Source organism: Ammospiza caudacuta, chromosome 5, assembly GCF_027887145.1.
Source record: "Ammospiza caudacuta isolate bAmmCau1 chromosome 5, bAmmCau1.pri, whole genome shotgun sequence".
NCBI lineage: Eukaryota > Metazoa > Chordata > Aves > Passeriformes > Passerellidae > Ammospiza > Ammospiza caudacuta.
The window spans coordinates 488,583-512,178 of NC_080597.1; the positions used below are offsets into that span (position 1 = coordinate 488,583).

At 47.6% G+C, this 23,596-nt stretch overlaps 1 protein-coding gene across 3 annotated transcripts in view; it reads right to left on the reverse strand.

The window, feature by feature from the left end:
- Positions 1 to 574: 574 nt before the first annotated feature.
- Positions 575 to 23,596, reverse strand: part of ST8SIA1 (ST8 alpha-N-acetyl-neuraminide alpha-2,8-sialyltransferase 1) — an 89,751-nt gene continuing 66,729 nt past the window's right edge. For all 3 annotated transcript variants that reach the window (XM_058805789.1, XM_058805790.1, XM_058805791.1), the window contains exon 5: positions 575 to 1,049. In XM_058805789.1, coding sequence (XP_058661772.1) covers positions 575 to 1,049 — 475 coding nt within the window. The remainder of the gene's footprint in view (positions 1,050 to 23,596) is intronic.

Below are 23,596 nucleotides of genomic sequence, written 5' to 3' on the forward strand. Positions count from 1 at the left end.
AGAGTCTTCAGAGGAGCTGATGGTTCTCAGCTCCTGGGGCTTTCAAGCCCTTCCTTTTCCTTCCTCGGGGGAGGGGGCAACACAGCAAAAATAAAAGGAATAAAAGGAAAAGAAACAAGGAGTCAATGACACACATGCTGTCCCACACACACACCCACCCCCAAACAGAGGGGAAAAGCAAGGAAAAAGGAAAGTTCTACAGGATGCTGATCTGGAATGAAATGGAATTTGGAAGAGATAGTCATATTTGGCACTGTCAGCAAAAGCTTATGAGCGGCCCGGTGACTCTCTGAGCCTTAATGCCCTTTGTACGCTTGTCACTTAAAAACGTCCCTGCAAAGTTCAGCTGTGCTGCTTCTGACAGTTTTCCCACCGCTGCTGAATGGACTTGATGGAGAGATGCATTCCTCCTCTCCCAGTTCCACAAAGCACTGAGCAACAAGGACATACTCCATTTGGCCTTCAAGGAGCATTTTCAGGGTCCGTGCAGATCCCTTCAGAAACAACCACCATAAGCCAGAGCTCTCTGTTGCAGAGCACGGAAATGAAAAACTCCCCGCGTCCCAGAGCGGGCTCAGGCTGAGGGCTGCTCGCAAGGCTCCAGCTGCATGCGGAGCACGCCGCTCTTGTGCAGGAACCAGAGCTGCAGGAACTCCTCGGGCATGGCGTGGAAGCCCGAGTCGGGCAGCACGTTGTCGTAGTAGTGGTGGCTGAGGGAGCCGCCGCGCAGGTCCACCGCGAAGGGCCAGAAGCCGTAGATGGTCACGTCCTCGCACAGCCCCAGCGCGGCGCTGACCAGGAAGAGCCCCGTGGAGAGGCGCTTGGCGTGGATGCCCTTGCCCTTCCAGAAGCGGCCGATGTCGCGCAGGAAGGCGGGGTTGGCGAACAGCACGGACTGCCGGGCGCCGAAGTCCTGCAGCGTGTAGTAGACGCGCAGCGAGGGCCCCGTGCCCGTGCGCATGGAGAAGGCTGGCATGTAGATGTAGCTGTGGTTGTACACCCTCACGCTGTCCACAAAGGCCTTGCGGGACCACAGCAGGTTCTGGAACCTGCAACGGCACAAGGCAAAAGCAGCACGTCACACATGGTTTCCCAGATGTCTGATAATCCACCGAAGGGCTGCTCCTCATACCCATATTTACAATTCAAAATATGCACACCTTTTCTGAGCCCGGACAAAGTCCAGACCAACTCCGGGCTGACACTGCCTCTCTGTGGAAAACAGACACCTGAATAGAGAGTTGAAACCTATCTGGTATCCTGCTAACTCAAAAACGTTCCTGATTTCATCTTCTTTAAAAAAAACAAATCAACACTGACAACATTCCGTAAGACTCAATCCTTTTTAGCAGTATTTTTCATCTGTCCAAAAATTCAGATTTTTCAGGTATGGGAATCTATAAAAAAAATTTTTCAAATCTGTGTTGTTGTTCTTGAAGGCAGACTAAAATAAGAAGCCAAGTTAGATTAGGAGAGCAAGGTATGTGTACAGGTTATTTCTTTGCTAGCAAAACAGCACATTACAATTTGTTTAATTGTCAATGGCTATTTGCTGATGGCTGTTTTATTCCTGATGTTGGAGTGACCAACCGCTCCACAGCCAGTATCATGGGCTGTAAACTTTCCTTGCCATACCCCAAAGGTGGGGTTTCCTGTCCGAAGCCTTCAGAGCGCAGAGCTTGCCGCACTAAAATCCCCTTTAGGCCAAGCCTCCCACGCTGCCTGCACTGCAGCCAGGCTGCTCCCATTTCCCCTCAGCTCCCAAATGCCCGTGTGCTGTGCGCTGCCTCCTCTCCCCGGTTCCTGCAGCCAGGGCACACGTGTCATGGCTCCTTCCCTAGCCACACACCACAAGACTCAGAACAAAAAGGTTAAGCCAGCAGCACTGGATTTTTTTTCCTTTCTCTTGTAAAGGCAGAAATAGGTATAATAATGTTTTTAAATGGTTATAAAGAGATCAATTTTATGTATAAACCTCTTTGAAACTACAACAAGAATGACACAGGTTTAAATAGAATGCCAGATGACCTCCAGAAGAATTAAACAAAACTTCAGCTGAAATGACTGGAAACAAAAACCCAAACAGCGTCAACAGCATTGGAATGTCTCATAATATATGCCAGGTCTTTTTGCAGTCTTTGTTTTGGCAAAAAAAAAATCCCTTGAAATATTCTTGATAAATTGAAAGGTTTTGTTGACATTTTTAATATTAAATAATTGGTCTCTTGATTTGCTACAAGGTCCTTGTAAGACTTCCCTCACATGGTGTTAGAATGAAGCTGGTTTGAAATCTGAAATCTGTCTGGCTCTCCCTGCTTCTCTGCAGATCTGCTCCTACTGCATGGTGCTTATGGAGACAGAGCCACTGGCTTCCAAGCAAGGCATCAATTCAACCCCAACCTACAAAAAACCCCAGTAATTTCATAACTTATTGCATTTGGCATTCTTTTCTGTGGAACCAGCCAAGACACAGCTTAGTGTAGAGGGCTGGCCAAGACCAAGGTGCCTTGGCAGAAATTCACTGTCTGCTCTCCACGTGGGCCTCTCCCTCCCTCACTATCAGACCTGTGACTGTTCCCCAAAACCAGCTTTACAGCCTCTCTTCCCAAGGAATAGCAGGACAGCCTGCAGATTCCAAGGTGCATGAGTGGGCTCCATCCTACCAAGCTTATTTTGTTTCCAGCAGGACACTCTCACTGAAGGGTTAAAAACAAAAAAGAAACCTCAAGCTTAATTCTTTCAGTATCCACATAAATGCTGAGACCCCCAAACACTGTCCTGCTGTCCCTGATCGCTTTGGAAAGGCCCTGTTCAGTCCAGGGCAGTGCAGGCTCAACCTTCCTTCCCCAGTGAGGGGTGTTGAGCCAACCCCTTGGCTGAGGAGGGGCCAGAGGCACGGTCCCTGTCTCTCCTGGAGCACCATGTCCTTTCCCACTTAGAACCAGTCCACAAACTTTACTGCAGAGGGCAAATAGTTGTGGTTATTCTAAATTTTCTAGCAAATTTACCATTCTTAGGAAAGCCCCACACAGCTCAGGATGAACACATTAAAACTCCTCAGTCTGAGAGGACCAGAGACTGTCTCTGAATATTCATTTGCTATCACTGCCACAACATTTGCAATTCTTCTGGATAAAAGCCCCCAAAAGCTGTAAAGTAACATTGGTGACTGGTGCACGGGAGGGTCCCTGCGGGAGGGACAGCAGCATTTGTCACCGTGCTGCAAGCTGTCCTTCAGGAACATCATCACCTCCTGCCAGCCCACGGCTCATTGCAGCAGTCTGGGTGGCAGTGCCACGGGCAGCCTGCCCAGCTCAGCACGTGGCCATTACACAGGTGGCCAGGAGCCCAGGGAGAAACATAAAACATGCTGATTGTGGCTGGGCTGACAGTCTGGCAGCCAAAAAGCTGCTGCCCATCGTGAGCACCTCATGAGGGGACATATTAGAAACAAATGAAAATTTCTGTTATCTATTTGTAAAAATGGGAGCACTCTGCAGCATCCTGGCACTTCCCAGGCTGGCCAGAAGCTGACAAATCTGGGGACAAATGCTGTGCACAAGGCAGTTTCTGGAGCTGGTGCTGGAAGCTCAGGTGCGCTTTCCTTTAGCTCCCAATGCAGGCAGGGAGTCCTGCAGGCTTTGGAGGTACCACAGCACACCCATGCCAGCCAGAAGGCTGCTCCACGCTTGGCAGAGAGACCAGGAAGGCTTTTCCTCGAGGCTCTGTGGTGCCCACAGCAGCACCAAGGTGTTTGTCTCCCGCCTGTCCTGGCACAGCCCTGGATCCGCACGGGCACAAATGCCTTCCCTCGTGCCAATCCTCACCCAGGACGAGGAGCTGCTGGTTCCTGCTGGCCTCTTCTGGGCACCCAGCCCTCTCAGTGGCACAGGAGCTGTGCAGCTCCAGCACACTCACAGCTTCTAAGGAAACGCACCCAATGATCCAGAGCTTCGCACAGGAGTGCATCTCAGGTGGTGTTATCTCGCCAGCACAGCTTGGAGCAAGAAATGGCTGAGCTGCTCTCAGGGTCCTGCCTGACCTTCTGCAGGCAAGCTCACACAAACACGTGGTGAGGTGCCAGCATCTGGGTAAAACTGGAGCTGCAACGTTGCAAGCTCTGAGCAGCACCTGGGGACTCCACAAGCAGCTTGGGAATGTGCCACGATGTGTTCCAGCAGCTCCCAGAGCGGCACGAGTGACTGAGCCCTGGCAAAACCAGAGCCCAGCAGCTCCAGCCCAGGCACTTCCATTGGCACTGCACTCATCAGGGGACAGCGAACAGCTCAGGCCATCAGCACCACGTGTTTCTGTCAGGTTCCTAGCAAAGATCAACTCAAACCCAGCAACTTTCAGCAGCACGGGGGGGGGGGGGCAGAGCTGCACAGCTATCAGAGAAACTGTTTCCTTGCTAGCAGCTGGAGAATTCCCTCAAATGCTCTGCTTTTCCAGAGAGAAATATTCATCCAAGATAAAACTGCCATGGCACACTGTCATAACAGAACCACTGAAGACTTAAGAGTACTAAGTGTTTTGTGTTTTGTTTTTAATCTGTTTCTAATGTTCCTTAGCAGATACTCAGGGACTGTGCTGCTCTCTGGTACAGAGAGGCAGTTCTCAGGAACCACAGGGAATTTGCTGCAGTGACATTGAACTAACCTCCTTGCAGATAATTATGGCAGCATTCCTTTGCATCTTGGTTTCTTTTTGATCTCCCCAGAGAGCTGCTATCTCATGCCTGTGATGATATCCCAGGCACTGCCTCTGCTGGCATCTGCAAAGTCACAGCTTCAGCATTCTGGAGAAACTGGGAGTTGACTTACCAGAGGGGAAAAGTAAAATTATGTAACGAGGGGAACAGCTCAGATGCCAAAGAAATAGCATATTATTTTAAAATTATGACAGAGAGCTCAAGGGAATAGAGCAGAAGGCGTAAAGACTTATATTTGCTATGTCCCTATGACAAACAATAACCTCACAAAAGCTATGTAGGTAATTCGCTGTCAGCATTAGCCAAGGATGATTTAGCAATTTGCTGCAGCTGTTGGACTCTGCTCACAGCTGGGGTCACCAGAAGTCAGCCTGCACACACACATGTGAGCTGCTCTGCTGTCTTGTGCCCTGTGCTGTCACTGAGATCCAGCTCCTGCTGAGGATGTGCCCCTCTGGGGCTGGAGCAGACAATCTCACTGACACACAGGCTGTGTCCCGATTAACACATTGTTTCTGTGTGCTCATTCCACATGCGGGCACTTCTGGCATGCTTTAGGTGCAAGGCAAACTTCCTGCCTGTCCACACAGGGAGCCAGAATTGAGCACTTAGAGCACTACAAATGGACCCCATTTTATTTTACCCCAGCTTTCCCAACAACAGCAGCCACTGCTTACTCACCTTAAGGATGGCTGCCTGAATTAAGGATCAGTTGTAATCCCACTAAGGTCAATGGCAAATCCCAGTGTTCTGTCTGACCTCATTCCAGCCACCTTCCGCAGGGGATTCCGGCCTGTTCTCACTCTGGCACCCAGTGAGAGTTCGTGGCACGAGTGGGGTGATGCTGTTCCCGTATTTTCCTTCCCCTCTGCCCCTCTTCCCTGCAGGCTGTTCATGGAGCAGATTTCACTGCTCTCTCAGGGGTGTCTGACCCCAGACTCACTGCAGCTCATCCCCTCGCTGCTGTTCCTATGGACAGGGGCTCCCAGCCTCCAAGAGCCTGCTCTTCTCTGCCACCAAGAATTAAAGACAAATTTGCCTCATTCTCCTTTTCATAGACCTTTGCAATGGTGTTTTCCAAGGCAGGGATTCTGGGTACTTCCACCATCATCTTTAAATGGCCAGAAGCAGGGAAAACACTCTTTCCAGTGACTTTCTGGGCTAATCTGTTTCTTTATGAGGCAGTGTCCTCAGCATGTGACCTTCAGAATCATTTGATGCATTCAGAAGGTTCAGTGAGACATGGCAGAGGGATGTTTTAATCCTCATGAAGAAGCAAGCTCCTTTTCTGACTGAATTCAGCATTAATTGGAGCTTTTTAAAAACCTCCACCCATTCCTCTGTGGCCCTAGAAATACTGGATATAGTGCCAAGGGAAAGCTGACTTTTCCAAGAGCCAGCTATCCTGCACAGCAAAACAATGAAACATTAAAATCTGTGTTCACTGGTATTTTGGGACTGTGTGTGATCCTTATTCTGCCAACTCAAATTAAAATGTGCTTTAAATAGCTACTCTTTCCAAAAGCAGCAGAGGTAAACCTCAATCCTTTCTGGTACCTGACAGCTTGGATCTCAGCTTCCAGAAGATGAGCTGCTCATCTCAGTCTAACTCTCGGAAAATTGTGGCTGCCGTAGTCACACACAAGTGGAAATAACCAAAAAGGACAGACACAATAGCATGGGTGTAAATTACTTGTATTGTTAAAATTGCTGCTGCCTGGTGTTTCTAAGTCTCCTGAATTCTTCCAGACTCTTGCAGCTGGAAGTCAGGAAGGTGGGAAATAGGAGAAGCAATGGAATCAGCTAGGAAAAACCCCAAATAGCACAAAACTAAGTCTGATATCTTTGAATTGGCATTGAATTATCTAAGTCTGATATCTTTGGCATTGAATTTCACTGGACTGCACGGCAGAAAGAGCTGAGCAGAAACAGAACCAGATCACACATTTCCTCAGGTTTTAATGGAAAAAGAATCCCAACCAAGCCCAGGCAGAGATTTTGGGAGATTTGCTTGGGATTAAGACAGTGTCCCTAAGACTGCTGTGTCTTTGGGACAGCAACAAACCAGAGACTCATCTCCTGGATCTTTCACTCAAGTACTTTCCAGTCCAGGTCCCTGTGGGGCACTGCAGAAACACACGGCTAATAACATCACATCTGCCTTACTGTGCTGGCCTCCCGTGCTTTGTCACCCAAACATAAACCCGACCAAATGACTGCAGTTGTGAAAGACCTATTCACAGCTGAGAACACTTCTGCTGAGTCTGAGTTCTCTCTTGAATGTCATGACATCCTTCACACATTAATAATCTGCAAATATCAGTGAGGGTGACATGCAGCTACATCCTCTCTTCAGACTCCTGGAGCTCTCTCCAAAAAAACTGGAAAGAGGAAAACAGCGATTTTTGAATGAGTATTCCTTCTAAAGGTGCTCTCTGCTACAAAAATTATGGACTGCAGGAAGTTATTTAAAACAGTAAATGCTTCAACGGGGATTATGGCAAGACCTGTAACTGGGATGTGCTCTCTTTTGAGTATGTAAGCACCCTTTTAAACTTTGGTACATCAATCACTGGTGCTCTCTGAGACCATGCCACAGCTGCAGCGCAAATCCCTCTCAAAAACTGTCAACTAGAAGCTTGGTGAGCAAATCAGAAGTTCTGAGCCCATAGGAATATGTGGTGAATCTAAAGTATTTGAAATGGGGTAAACTAAATTCACACAACTCTAAAACACATAAAAGAGGATCTCTGAATTTTCTCTGTTAGCTGCTCCCACTGGGACACCTCCCCTGCTGGAAAGTGGCTGCAGCACTGGGCTTCCACCCCTCTGATTGCTCTTGGAAACTTCTCCTACCTGCCACAGAGTAAAATATTTATTCAGCCAGAGTTTATTATAGATGCAATTTCCTTTGGAAGCAACTCCAGCTTTTGGTAGGCTGTTTCTCTGTTTCCATTAATCTCCTTTTTCTCTGTCCTTTAGTGATGTCTTTAGTGACTTCCTGTTACCTTAAGGCTTAACAGAAGCCTCTGGAACTTTGTCCAGTATGATACCCTTAGGAGAGTCCATTGTTTTGGGTGGATCATCCAGATGTACTTCCTAAGATGCTTCTTGGTGCTTAAGGCTGAGAATGCCACTTTAAGCTTCTTTTCAACACAACCAAACTGCCCAGGTTTCCCCTCAACTCTTAGTGCAGCCTGTACTCAATTTCAATTGCTGTAGCTACAACAATTTTAACCAAATTAGCACAACAGAATCAAAGCACAGATAGCTGAAATATGCTGGAGCTTTTTCTAATATCCTCAATTATTTTGATATCTGTGCAAGTTCTAGTTCCTGTACCTTTTTACCCTTCACTAACTTCATTTAAAGGAGACACAGTGTAAAAGAAGTAAAAAGCAAACTTTTTTCTAAGGTAGCAGGAAAGAACTACTATTTGCTAGGACAAAATGATGCTTTTGAAAGCCACTGAGTACTACAGAGCCCTCTATGCATGGCCTGAGCAAAGTGGAGCACAACATTTAATTCCCCATTTCTCTTAGTTTCCAAATGCCAGTGAAGATTCAATGGCAGAAATATTTATATTATTTAGGAGCAACTTGACAATTGTGGTTGGTGATTTCCCCTGTCACACATCTGAAGATGCTACAGCTCTTCTTTTTTGTATAATGTGTATAACTCAGATGTGGCCCCCAATCTGAAATGCCATGCAAAAATACCTTTTCTCAATTTTGCTCTCTACCTCAGGGAATGGTCAGTGCCAATGAATTGCCAGAACTGGATTGGCACTTCTTTCAGATTCAGGCAGCACAAAAATAAGCTCCTTTTCTTTAATGCTCAGGGCATTTAATCCTGAATTACAGCAGATATTCTATCAAAGGACTTCAGACAATCACATTAATACTAAATAAGTTCCACGTGCTTTATGTGATTACAATAAACACCAAAGATACAAACACAGATTAAGCCACTATTTTCAAGTATTATTGACTAACCCAACAGGAACAAAAGCTACCATGAGTGCCTTGGCTCCCTGAAGCAGCAGTAACATATTGCCCTAAAAATGTGGATGTGGACCTAAAAGCCAGGCTTTTGGAGGGAGGAGGGAGCATGGCCTGGTGTCCACGGCACATCTCAGACACAGGAAAAGACAATACCTTAGGGGCACCTGTTAGGGAAAGCCAAAGTAGTTTTACATGACTCCAAACGGTAGGTTTGAAATAAATAAATGTCAGCAGCTCCAAAGAGCCTGAGCTTGGCCATGAATCACTGGAACAGTCACAGCCATCAACTCCTCCTTGCGGAATCAGCCCCAGAAGACTTCCAGACACTGGAATGGTCATTCAGGGACGATGCCTGACAGACCTTTGTATCCCTGTAGCTCAGCACAAGTGGTGAAATCCAGCTCCACGTTTTCACACACCAGGGCCAGAATCATTCGTCTGGTGATGCGCAACTCTGGGAAGCTCTTGCTGAGGTTTATATCCACAGGCTTTACCCAGATAATGGTTTGGAAAACAAATACAGCTTTTAACAAGTGACATATCTTTATCTGAATTTGTCGCAGGGCCAGAATTTCCCTTCCTTAGTCTGCCACTGCAGCAGATCAGGCCCTGGTGCACAGCACTGCTCTGCTTCACCAGGCTCAGCAGTGCCCTGCACACTCCAGTAAATCCAGCGCTTGGCTCGCAATACCAACTACTCTGCAGGACTAGTAACTAGCCTCAACTATTTACTTGTTGTAACTAGTCTTACTTGTTCTAAAAATCAGATCATTTTTTCTACTTTCCCCCATATCTGCATTTTTATGTTCAAAATGACCATCCTAAGGAGCGCTGTCAAACATGACAAATCCTTTACTTTGAATATACTTTGACATGGAGTAAAGATGCAGTCATGAAGACCCTGCCTGGAGTCTTTAAATTGACACAATTCCTTGGTGTCAGTGGATTTACACCACCTTCCATCAAATCAGGATATAGCTCAGCCCTGATGATCCCATATGCCAGATACTGACAGTTTCAGGGAGCACCAGCACACTGCATTATTCAAGAGGCACACTGTGAACACACAGCAGAGACAATGACATCATCTGGATGCACAGGGCCACGGAGATGATTCACCGAGCACAATCATTTGCATTCCTGAGCCAGGTTTAATGTACCGGGGAAAATGAGGGATGGCAGCGACTGTGCTGGAGCATGAAGTGAGGAAAATAAACAGAGCAGGATCTCTGGCAAAATCTGTCCTGTGTGCTGCTTCCAAAAGCCATTCCAGTCCCATTTCCAGCTTAATGGGCCTAGGAGCAGGCAGTGAAAAGCACAACAATTTGCATGAGAGCGTGCTGGTGTGCCTAAGGGATTTCCTTTCCCAAAGGCAGGCTGCAGTAGCAACGCACACCATCAGCCCGTTCCCGGCTGCATCTGCCCAGTGCCATCCCTGCACTCCCAGGCAGGCTGCAGAAGCACTCCACACCATCGGCACTGCACACCGGCCCGTTCCCGGCTGCATCTGCCCAGTGTCCCCTCTGCACTCCCAGGCAGGCTGCAGAAGCACTCCACACCATCGGCACTGCACACCGGCCCGTTCCCGGCTGCATCTGCCCAGTGTCCCCTCTGCACTCCCAGGCAGGCTGCAGAAGCACTCCACACCATCGGCACTGCACACCGGCCCGTTCCCGGCTGCATCTGCCCAGTGCCATCCCTGCACTCCCAGGCAGGCTGCAGAAGCACTCCACACCATCGGCACTGCACACCGGCCCGTTCCCGGCTGCATCTGCCCAGTGCCATCCCTGCACTCCCAGGCAGGCTGCAGAAGCACTCCACACCATCGGCACTGCACACCGGCCCGTTCCCGGCTGCATCTGCCCAGTGCCATCCCTGCACTCCCAGGCAGGCTGCAGAAGCACTCCACACCATCGGCACTGCACACCGGCCCGTTCCCGGCTGGATTTGGGCAGTGTCCCCTCTGCACTCCCAGGCAGGCAGGCCCAGGGGCTGACCCAGCTCAGCTGCACAAACCCAAGTAAAGCCCTGGCTAAGCCCAGCAGCTGGGTCTGTTCCAGCACAATCCAACTCCAATTGTTTGGGAACAGCTCGTTTGCAGGTAGCACCACCTAGAGATCTCCCCAGCAGCCAGGGAGCAAAGGATCACCTGGGTTTGGGGGTTCTGCTAGGGCTGGGTCAGGGACAGATGCTCTGGCCAAGCTGAGGTGCTGCAAGGGAACCCAAGGAAGAACAGGTAAGATGCAGAAAGCTCCTTGGAAACCCTGCAGTGTCAGCACTGTAAGAGATGCTGACTTCAGAAGGCTCTTAATGAGTTTCCAGCAGTCCTGAAATGCTTCATAATGTCTGGTAACTACCCCAAAATCTGGGATAAAATAATCAAATGCTACACTGTGAGATGCTGAAAAAAATAAAAATAAAATGTGTGGAAGAAATCAGGGATATCACCAGTGTCCTCTCGCCTCTGAACTATGATGATATTTGCTATATTTGCTATATATAAAAAGCTCACAGATGATAAGCAGCTATCTCTGACTATACTGCAAAATCTATGAGCAGACTCATAATTCACTCTTGACATGGAGAAAAACTTCTTGCTCAGCCCAGAGGAGAGAGCATTTTTCTTTCAAAGTCGAATGTACAGACAACTGAGTGCAGCCACACCATCTTCACTCTAAACCTTGTTCTAATTATCCTTCCTGAGAGAACAGCAAGAACTTGGGCAAGTTTCCCTTTCCAGGACAATGGTTTTGTACAGCCTTCCCATATAACAGCTATTGTGAGAAACTGAGAGTCTCCTTTCCATTCAGAAGGACCTGGAAGCCAGCAGGAGAGCTGGATTCCAGCTGGATTGCAGATCCTGCCTGCAAGAAAAGGGCAGGGCAGGAATCAGTGCCTCCCTTGCAGGGTCACAACAATGCACTCCTCACGCTCAGGAGGGAATGCAGTCTCCTATAATACCTTTTACAGCACAATCTGTGCACTGCCCACAGTTTTCTACTTTATTTTTACATTTATGCTGACTGTAGTGCTATAGGCTTTCGCATGCTTTCAACTTCCCCAGGAGTACAAGTTCGCACTCACAATATTCTTGTCATCCTCCCAGGTTTTATTTCCTTCGGGAAAGCTCCAAGATGCAAGTAGCCACCTTCTGATTTACCCACTTTCTGAATTGGGAAAAAAGCCCTCCACTTTCTTCTGCAACATTCTGACACTTGAGAGCATGTTCTGTTTTCAGATATAATCAGCAGCCCATTCCCTCCACAGAAATACCCCATGAAAAAACATCATTGCCATGTTTGAAAACCAGTGATGATAAAGAATAAAATTCTAGGATCACAATATTCAAACCCACAATCAAAAAAGTTGTTACCAGTTCAACATTTCTAAATATACAGCAATATTTTAAAAAAAGCTCCCATATAACTTAAAAACCAATTTGCAATAAAAAGCTCCCTATTTACATTTCTTTAACATTATCCCTGAGCATTCACAGCTAAGCTGTAGCTTAACAAGAAATCCAGTATGCAAGAATAGCTTATTACACCCATAATGGGAGAAGCTGCTTCCTCATTTTCCTTCCACAAACCCTCCTATTTCAGTGCCTTGAAACTTGTAAGCATCTTCACTGCTTTTGCATGTTTGATGAAAAATCGGTGACTGTCCTTACTGAAGTACACGTTAGCTAAAAAAATAACAAAAGCTGAAGAGAGAATTTTGCTAAGGGTTTTTTTCTCCTAGGAAAATTCTCTGTGTGACCCACATGCCAGGAACCGGCTACAGAAGTAAATAAAATCTCTCCAATCCATTTTTCCATCTTCATCTATTCTCCAAGTCCCTTGAAACAGTTAAATTTATTAAATTGCTGCTAAGAGAAGATGCAGAGATTCAGGTCCTACTTTTTATTCTTTCTAGGGCAGTTTTTCTGCCATGAGAGCCACGTTGTTCTCTGCCCTGCTGAATTGCACTCCTGACAGCGTGGTTTGCCTCATCCTGCTTTATCTTTCAGCAGCACCACTTGGTTCTCTTTCTGCACAGTGACAGCTTTTGGCAGCTTTCTGTTTCCTCTCCCAGCAAACAAGCTAGTGAGGGCTAAGGATTAAACCAAGATGAAGAATTCCAGTGGATCAGCTTTAACCTACCAGATTGCTCCTCATGTCTTGAAAACCACCGTCCTTTCACCACTTACTCTTTCAAATGAGAAACTGAAAAAGCATCATTGCCAGAGGTAACTCCCCCCCGCCAAAAGGAGACAGGGAATAGAAATTAAGTGTTAAAGCATAATATTTATAATCTAATTAACTAATTCTTGCCTGTAGTAGTATATTCCAGAACTGATTGCAGAAAACTGCCATGAAAAACTAATTAAAACAAACTTCCTCCAAAAGAGAGTGGCTGAAACTAACAGGAAAGAGGTCTGTGCCATTTACTGTGATACCCAAATAAACCAGCCAGAACTAATTTCCGTCATTCAACTTTTCACCAAAAACTACATCCCAGAGAGGGCTCTTATGTTTGCAATAAAACATAAAATCACTTGCTGACCTGGGACCTGACATACTTATTTTTGTGTTTATACTTGGATCTATTTTATATTTGCTTCTAGACTTTCAGTTATCACCACTGCAGACCATTTAGAAAAAATAAAAATCAACCATTTTTTTTCAATTGAAAAAAATACTATCCTGAGAAGAACTTGCTTTTGAAAACACAGAAATTGTAAATTTTCTTTTTCAATGAATAACTGGTTCTTCCGAAAGATGTACCCCGAAATTCAAACCACCTTTAGAAGTGGATTTTGCTGTACTAACACTGGGGCAGACTGCACACACACTGTGATGCTCAGTGTACAAACAGGGAATGTCAATGAGCACACAGTGCTGTTAACCCTTGCACTGCTGAGCCCAGATGGAGCCCACCTGTGCTGCCTCTGGCAGGGCACACGCAGACAGGTACATCCCCCAGGTATGCTGTACTTTCAATGAGACATGGGAAAAACACTGCATAAACTCTGTGTCTCATCAGCTCAGCTGCTGATCCAGAAAAGCTCTAATGGGAGCAAGGGCAAACAGCCAGAAGCAGTCATTAGGATGCAAGCAGAAATAAACACCCAGGGATGGTGAAACGTGGAACATGCCAAAGCAGTCTAGAAGCAGATGCCATCAAAGAGAAGAGACTTCTTTCAAACAAAACACTCTGATCCCACACAGAGCAACAAAAGAAACTCCTGTTGGCTTCAGCATACAGCAACACACAGCACAAATCAAATAGGATATGGATTTTCTGCAAGGGAAGCTGTTATTTGATGAAAGAGCACTTACAACCCAGCTGCATCATTATCATAGCAAGAAGCTCTCTGGGATGAAGCTATCTAAACCTAACAAAGATGAATTCACTATCACCCTGATAGAGATCCCAGATGCACTTTTGAGATGATATGTATCACCTTAGCCTGAGGCACTGCATTTATCCTTGTAAATTCAGGGATGACAGATGGGTCTGTTAGGCACCAGCAGTGCACCCTGAACATGTTATGACAAGTAATCTGCTTACAAGCAAGGAATCATCCCTTCTCTAATGCCAGGATCTTACACTGAACATGCTGCTTGGACAACAAAATCATTGATAACAAAGAAGTCTGCTCTGTTTCTGCAAGTGCAAACTCTGACCATAGCCCAATGCCTGTGCTGTGCCCCAGGTGCTGGGTCTGCACCTCTGCTGCAGGATGGTGCTCACTGGATGTGCTCACACAGCCCATATTCAGGGCTGGGGCAGGGTGTGAGGCACAGGAACCAAGGATGGAGCTGCTGCAGGATGGTGCTCACTGGATGTGCTCACACAGCCCATATTCAGGGCTGGGGCAGGGTGTGTGGCACGGGAACCAAGGATGGAGCTGCTGCCTGGGCAGGATGGTGCTCACTGGATGTGCCCACACAGCCCATATTCAGGGCTGGGGCAGGGTGTGTGGCACAGGAACCAAGGATGGAGCTGCTGCCTGGGCAGGATGGTGCTCACTAGATGTGCCCACACAGCCCATATTCTGGGCTGGGGCAGGGTGTGTGGCACAGGAACCAAGGATGGAGCTGCTGCAGGATGGTGCTCACTGGATGTGCCCACACAGCCCATATTCTGGGCTGGGGCAGGGTGTGAGGCACAGGAACCAAGGATGGAGCTGCTGCCTGGGCAGGATGGTGCTCACTGGATGTGCCCACACAGCCCATATTCAGGGCTGGGGCAGGGTGTGAGGCACAGGAACCAAGGATGGAGCTGCTGCCTGGGCAGGCTGCTGATGTCATGTCTGACTCCAGTGGAGTCACTCCAGGACTTCCCTCAATTAGGGCACAATTACCCCAGCAGCAGCATTTAGAAACAGGCAGGGGAAGGAGGAAAGGAAAGGAAGAGGGACTTTTTTCAAGCCTTTTGGAGTCAACAACAGTGCAGCAGCCTCAGCTAAACCCTGTGCAAGAAATGAGCCATAATCCCTGAAGGATGACCACTCAAAAAACTTCCTTGGCCTTTAAATGCTCTGGCCCGTGAATAAATAATGAAAGGACACGTGTGGATTTGTCTGTCATGCATGAAGAAAATGGAATGATGAAAACAATTTCCCCACAGTTCAGGGAAACACTGCAGCTGCAGTTGTGGATAAAAACAAAGCCCCATCAGCACAGCCTCCAAGTCTGCTTGTGCAGCACAAGTGCAGGTGGCTAAAGATAACAGTGCCTGACCATTTCTGACTCTCCAAGGCAATGTCTTGCCTAGCAGATGGCCCCAGCCTTTGGCCTTTTCATAGTTAATACATTTCTTGAGCTGTTTAACTTCCCTCGCTCTGCAAGACAATTGCACTGTGCAAAATCCTCTTTACCTTGGAGTACTCTGAGGAAGTCCTGCAATGAGGGGGCTGCATGCACTGACATCAGCCAGCAGATGCTAACTATTCACATGTCCATCATGCCCTCCTTGCAAAGCTGGCATGGCAAGACAAGACAAGCAAAAGGCAGGGACAAAAATGATGCAAAGGCTGTGTAGATCACCCAGGAACAGGCTGAGGTCACAGCCACAGAAGGATGCTTTGAGAGGTGGAGCCTGAAAACAGAGGGAGAAAACTCCCAACAAAACATTTAAAAAAATTATGTGGAAAGAAATGTTTAAAGGTAGCACTGTGCAAACCACAAGGGAGTCACAGACTGAGTTTAATTTATGAGAGGGTGAGAAAGACAAAGGTGACCTAAAATGACACAGGTTTATATAGAAACATAAACACCTTTCAAAAGTCTCCATTCCCTTCTCCAGGCCATGATTCCTTCCCAAAGGAGCAAGGTTTTCATGATTTTCTAACATTTGTTGCCAAAATCCTTTCTCTCTTTTCTTAATGAAGATTAATCTAGACCCCAGAGGTCACCACTGTCCCTGCCAGCCACCTGCTGACCCAACGTGGCACAGCCACCTCCATCATCCACCTGCCTTCTATTTCCAGGACCTCAGGGCCACTCAGCTGAGAGCTTCACTGAGCGAAAGGTCCTCTGGTGCCTGCAGTTGTATGATATTGTTCATGGCAAATGATGCCATTCCTTGTTTTACAGTTTTATCACTCTTACCGTGCCCAGTAAAGGTGTTTGAAATGGTTGGCATGGTATGGCCCCAATACAGGCTGTGCAAGGAAAAGGTGACAGTTCAGGAAGGAAAACAAAGCAAACTGATAAACACTGCTGAGACACAGAATACTATCAAAGAAACATACCCCACACACTGTAACTACAGCCTCAGAATATGAGGCAGCTCAGGTGTTTCTGTCTCTCTTATGGCCCAGCAAATACAGAACCCAACGGAGTGCCTACTCTCTAAACCCTCTAAAATGCTGCAACTGCAGAGACATGTGAAAAACCACATTTTTAGGAGACTTTGCAAAGTACTTTTCATACCAGAGCTTCTCCAACAGGTCAGGTGTGTAGCAGGACAGCTTGTGGATGTGCTGTGCTTGTGTACCTGCTGTGATAATGTGGTTTAATGATTACAGATGGGCTGTTCCCATTTCCCCTTTCAAATCTTTTAGATTAATCTGCAGAGTGCTGAAACTCACACCAGCATCCATGCTCAAACAGATGATGGGGCTTGTGGAGGTTTACAATTCTGGCACATCCATTGCAGAGGAAAGCTCTAGGGAAGAGAAGGCAAGCCTAGCCATTACCTCAGATGTTTAATTCTGCAAGACTCAGATTTATAAATACATAAATGCATACTCTGATTTAATTTCTCACATTTCATTCAGTGCTAAATGGAAGTTGCAACCATGACAGCCAGAGCATTTATTTTGCTTATGGGAACACTAGCAAAGCAGTAATTAAACAGAGGCAGCTCAGTAACGTGCTTCCTTCCCCACAAACCTCTCCAAAGCACCCTTGTCAATTGACTTACCGCATCAAGTAAAATCTCCTCATGTTTCCTGATAAACTATTTCAGTAGCAGGTTGTGTTGGTTTTGCAGAGCTCAGTTTTTGGTAGCAGGGGGGTCACGGAGGTGGCTGCTGTGGGAAGCTGCTGGAAGCTCCCACCACATCCAGCAGAGCCAATTGCTGACAGACCTGCTGCTGGCCAAGGCTGGCCCAGTCAGGGATGATGGTAACGCCTCTGTGGTAACAGAGTGAAGAACAAAATCAAAAAGTGGGGCACAACTTTTTTTCTCACCAAAGAAGAGCAGGAGATGAGAACATGTGAAGGAAACAACCTAGAGACACAAAGGTCAGCGCAGAAGGAGGGGCAGGAGTGCTCCCAGTCCTTAGCTCATGCACCCTCCATTAAATCTTCCTCTGCTCTGCCCAGCTGTGGCAGAAGTGACACCGTGGGTGCCTGGCCTTGGGCAGTGCCAAACCACAACACAAGCACCTGCCCTGCACAGCACACAGCATTTCTCCCTCCCCCATCTCCTGCTGCCCTTCCTCCTCACTTCCCTGCAGTCACAGCAACTCTCAGATGTCACCACGAGACCGTCTTCCAAGACTTCCTTTTTTTTATTTTTGACATCCTCCACAGTAGAGTAATGCACAGGTGGCTCTCACCACAAAACTGATGCACAGCAACACGCACAGTGTTTGCATCAAGTGATTTTGCTGCCTGGCTGGAAAAAAGAGCTCAATGAACAACAAGGATCTGCCTCATTCCCTGTGGAGCCGAGGTATTCCTACCTTTGCTTCCCAGGAAGCCATGCCTGGCAGGAACTGAAACCTGCTGTTGGAACTGAGTCCAGACTCGGTGAGGAAATAAGCCTTGAGCATCTCTGGGATTTCAGACCACAGCTTCCACTCTCAGATCTCTTGAGCACTCATTTATTGACCTTCTTTCATTTAATCCTCACAGAGACCAAGGAGCAGTGAGTGCAGAACAGCAGGTAAAGGCCAAGCAGTTCTATCATCATTGAAATGTCACATGAAATATTTCTTTCCTGGATGTAGCTTTGCACCAGAAGCAAGGCAGACACACCATCCCTTTCTGTGTGACCCTGCTACATGTACCAGACTTCTTACTCTGGCCTAGGGCTGCTGGTAACAGACAGGGAGATAAACAAGGATCTTGAGCCCTGTTTCAGTCCTGGAGCACACTGTACCAGGTGTTTGTCCCAGTTACCAGGGCAATAAAAAATCCTGCATTTTCTTTTTTTGTGAATGAGAGCACAGTTTTGGAGAGAAAGCTCTTGATATTGAAACCAGCTTTTCCGATCCATTTTTAGCTGGCATGGCTGTTGTGTAATTCAGGGATCAGCTTCCCCCTTTTGCAGATTTAAAAAAAGCTTTACTGTAAGCTCTGCCTCTCATTCCATGCCAGGGAACTCTCACAGAGCTCATCTGAGCTTTTGCAGTGCTGGGGCAAACAGGCTGATGGCACTTGAGTGAGAGTCTTCTCCTCTCTGCAGCACTCAGAACTGTGGGCTGTGATGTTCCCTCCAGATGCCACAGCAGGGCCCAGCCCGTCTGTCCTTCCGTCCCTCCCTGAACAACTCCCAGTTCCCTGCACCTCTGGGGTTCTTTCCCCAAGTCACCCCTGATTCTCACCTCTAAATGCACTCAGAGGTGGTTCCTCGTGAAACCCAGGGGTGCTGATGCTGCAGACATCAGAGCTCCAGGAGAACAGCCCTGCCAGGGCTGATGTGTGACAAGGACAAGACCAAAGGGTGTCCCTTGCAAAGAGGCTGCAGCTCACAAAGCCAAACAGGAACAGCTGCAGGGACGTTCAGAATTGCTGGAGGCTCTGACTCACAGTCATTGTGAGATGATTCAAAATGGAATGACCTGCTCTCCCAAGTGTTTGTCCTCACCTCATGCTAGGGGTTACAGGCTCCAAGGAAAACCAGGAAATCAAACTTGAGAAGGCTGGTTCAACCCAAAGCTCTGCAACTTTGCTAAAGCCACGCTTGGAGATGAACTGAGCTATGGAACATGCACCAAACTCCACAAATTCCATCTCAAACCAGTAGCAAGCAGCTGGCAATGAGGCACTTCAATCCCTGTACAGCACTGGGTAAATAAATACACACATAATGCCTAAGGCACTAGTGTGTCTATGGAAAGGGGCCAGAAATCCAAAGGTTGCCAGAAGAATAATCATTCTGAGACATTTCATCAACTAGTATAAGAATACTTTTCCTCAGAAAATGATTAATCACCCCTAAATTAGTTATCTTTTAATCAGAATTTTTTTAAACTTCAAAATTAAAGATGTAAAGCTTTACTCAATTAGCTCAATTTTAAATCATTAGAACAGTAAATAAAGAGGAAGAAGTATTTCCTTATTTCCGAGCAGAACTGAGTGACCAGCTGTTGGAGATTAGGCTCTCCCAATGTCCTACAGGAAGGCTATAAATTCTTGTTTCACTTCTGCTAGAACAGGGTGAAAGAGGAGGTGGACACTGCTGGCACACATCAGCTGTCTGTCTGTCCAGCTCACCACCAGCTCTTGGGCTTCACATGTTTGCTCTGTCTGAGCAACAATTGCCAGGTGCTGCTTTCAGTTCTCAGTGCTCAGCTAAGATTTGTATTTTCTCTCACATTTTGACCAGGTTAAACTGCTCTCACTAGCAGTGACTGCACCCATGCTGGACATTTACATCCAAGGACAGGCAAAGGAGCTTTTCCCATACTCACACTGCTCCGAGTGTCCCCTGGCAAGGGGAATGAAGCAGCAGGAAACCAGGAATGGGATGACAGAGTTCTTTTTTTGTAATGCACTGTGCTGCCACACACGTTACTGATTCCTCAAGGAAGGAATGTTGGTGTTCTGGTGGCCAAAAGCACATTGCTGCTTCATGGGGAGTCTCATCATGTCAGGCTACAAAATATGAGGCAGCCTTCCCTGCTATCCACCATAAAAATATCCCATCACACTCTCTAAAGAAATCACATGAATTTAAAGGCATAGGCATTGGAAAACATACAGCAAGTGAGAGGCTTTTGGAAACACCAGTGTTTGTACAAATGTTAATCATTGCCAGAAGGGCTTGTCTTAGTCATTCTGTAGTTCATCATTGCATATAAACAAGAAATTACAATTTCAGGTAATAACCAGTAGCGTCTGGTTCCTAATAAGTTCAGTTTTCCTACAGAACAAACCCAATTTCTGCTTTTAATTACATAATTGCAAATCCAGAGTAACTGATTTGGGAGATAGAACACTGCAATGAGAATAAAAGGCTGCTAAGAGTTTGATTCAGAGATTTCCTGCTTGCTGACCTTAACTGATGGGAATCGGGCAACATTTTCCATGGGCCCTTCCATTCCAAATCTTGAGCTGCATGTCTACTTAGCAGAGATGCTCTCTGAAGTGCGATACAGCAGCTGCAAACACTTTTCACTGGGTAAAGCAGCTTCTCCTGCCTTTGAGAGACTGGAGAGGATTGGAGTTTTGGAAGAGGGCCAAGGCAGTTTAACTTTTAATTACTCCTTTTAATACATTTGGCCAAAAACACAAATAATGCTGGAGTGTAGGATTTTTGTAATAAAAATTTTACCAAGGACACCTATTTTTCTGGAAAATACTCAGAAATTATTGACCTGCATTTTTAAGAAGTACAGGCTTGTTTATGTAATAGACTTCTGTAATAATTTGTATTTGACCATGGACAGCTGGAAAGCAGACACAAGTGCAGATAATTTAAATGGTAAAGGAAATGGGGAATCTGTCTCTAATTAAGGGCTCTGGTATGAAGTGGGCTTACGAACTGCTAATTTAACTAACCAGCCTTAGTTCAGTGCTATCACAAATGAAGGGTGCAGTAAAAGGTACAGGCAGCTCCCAAGTGAGGTGGATCTGGTGCTGCACTTGCCCCAGCTCTGAGGAGGAGCCAAGGCAGCTCCCAACACCACACTCATCATTCCAAACAGAGCCTGCCGTTTGTGGGGCACTCTGCCCCCCATGGCACAAGGGATTTCACTGAATTCTGCTGGGGAAGCACAAACTGAGCTGGGGCAGCTGAGAGACAGAGCAACTGCAGAAGTGTCCTGTTCACGTGGTGAGAATCAGTGCAGCTCCCTTGGCCTCCCTACAGTGATATGGCCATAGTGCAGCAGCTGAGCATGTTACCCATTATCTGCAGCTCCAGCTGTGCCTGCATGGCTAATCCAGACAGATCTGAGGCAAGGCTTACATGGCACAAAGCATGCTGCTTAATATCATATCATATCATTTATCAGGAAGAGACTCCTGGATAATTTCTGCCTCAGCTCAGAGCTAAGTGAATATGGCAGAGCAAATAAACAAGATCAGAGTTATTAGGAGGGCTACTAAGTGATCCAAGCCCACTGAGTGATCCATGTGCACATCAAAAAGTCATTGGAATTATTTAATTGTTGAAATGACCCATGTTGTGCAATTTGAAAGCAGTTTGTTCTGAGCACTGAACACTCCATATTGAAGCTGTTCTCATTCAAACTCCACAGCTGCTGCAAAATGGGAGATAGCTTGTGAACTCCTGCCTTTATAAACACTTTACTTAAATTCAGCCACTTATACCTTTATTCAGCCACTTATTTAATTATACCTTTATTCAGCCACTCTTTCCCCCATCTCCTTAATTTACCCTAAAATTCATGGCAAATTTACAGCAAATATTTTAAAAAGAAATCTTGTAATTTCTTGTGAGCAAGTGTACAAAGGGAGGGAAAAATCTAGGTTGGAACCAGCTTTTCTCACCGAGTGGAAGGACATGCACAGAAAACCAGCGCACCTGGCTCTGTCAGTGAGCCACCCTTCTAAAAGCTGTCCCTCCATCCTGTCCTTCTTCCTGAGGCTGCTGCTGCCAGAGCCCCAGAGCTGCATTTACTGATCACAGCCTGTGCATGCAGCCCCCTGTGTCACTGCATGGCTCACAGCCCCTGGCACACCGCACTGCAGACAAAGGCACCCCACAGGCCCAGGCCCGGTGCCCCCAAAGGCCCAGGCCTGGCAGCCCCCAAAGGCCCAGGCCCGGCAGCTCCCAAAGGCCCAGGCCCGGCAGCTCCCAAAGGCCCAGGCCCGGCAGCCCCCACAGGCCCAGGCCCGGCAGCCCCCACAGGCCCAGGCCCGGCAGCCCCCACAGGCCCAGGCCTGGCAGCCCCCACAGGCCCAGGCCCGGCAGCCCCCACAGGCCCAGGCCCGGCAGCCCCCACAGGCCCAGGCCTGGCAGCTCCCAAAGGCCCAGGCCCGGCAGCCCCCACAGGCCCAGGCCCGGCAGCCCCCACAGGCCCAGGCCTGGCAGCTCCCAAAGGCCCAGGCCCGGCAGCCCCCACAGGCCCAGGCCTGGCAGGCCCCAAAGGCCCAGGCCTGGCAGCTCCCAAAGGCCCAGGCCTGGCAGGCCCCAAAGGCCCAGGCCCGGCAGCCCCCACGGGCCCAGGCCCGGCAGCCCCCACAGGCCCGGCAGCCCACCCCGAACCACTGCCAGCCGTCCCTGCCAAGGGCTGCAGGAGGCTGTCCATGCTCTGTCTGAGCACAGGGGGAGCAGGTGCCTCCAAAGGGCACACATCACCCCCAGCCCCACACGCTATCCTGGCCAGCTGTCCTGCAGCACTCACAGGGTTTGGCTGCCCTCCACACAGATCTGGTGCTGCGTCTTCAGTGAGGAAAGGGGAAAACACAATGCAAGAAAGAGCAGAAGCAGATCTGGGGTGTAAATCTTTCTTCCCTGCCACGAGCCCCATCCCCTGCCCCCAAGCTCTTCCTGCACCTGGTCTGTGCCTGCCAGGGCACCCCACTGGTTCCAGCAGCAGCAATTTCCACTCTCTTGGGCTGGAAGCAGTCACCTGGCTGCTCACACATTTCTGAGGGACCAGCTATCCCCCACTCCTGCACTGAAAGTGAGACTGGACAGAAGGATGCCAAAGGGGGGATTCAGCCCCCATGCACACCCCCAGTCAGACAATGTTACTTTACACTGAAAGCCAGAATAAATGGCTGAATAAAGCATAAACCAGAAAATGGGAGAAGGATTACCTAATATTCCAGCTCAGCTTAGGAACTCACCCTGTTTAGAAGGGCAAAACCAGTCTCACTCTAGTTCTAAGGAGAAGATGTAATTTGAGTTCTAACCAAGGCCATCGAGAACTCCAAGCCCACTCTAAGAACCAATCCCTTCTTTGCCAGTAGCATTACAGCCAATTTCTTAAACAAGTGATTTAAAGCAAAACATCTTCACTGCCATCTGAACATGAGCACACAACATAAATCTTGCTTCCCAGTTTCTGCTCTTGACCACTGGAATGCTGCTGCCACTATGAACACTGACTGTCCTTCAGGGAATGAGAGGCCTTTATGAATACTGCAGATAAATAAAATTTATATGGCAAATTCTGGTTCAGGGCTTCAGCTCTCGTGCCTCTGTTATCTAAACATTGCCAGCAGAGCCTCAGTAGAGCCACCTG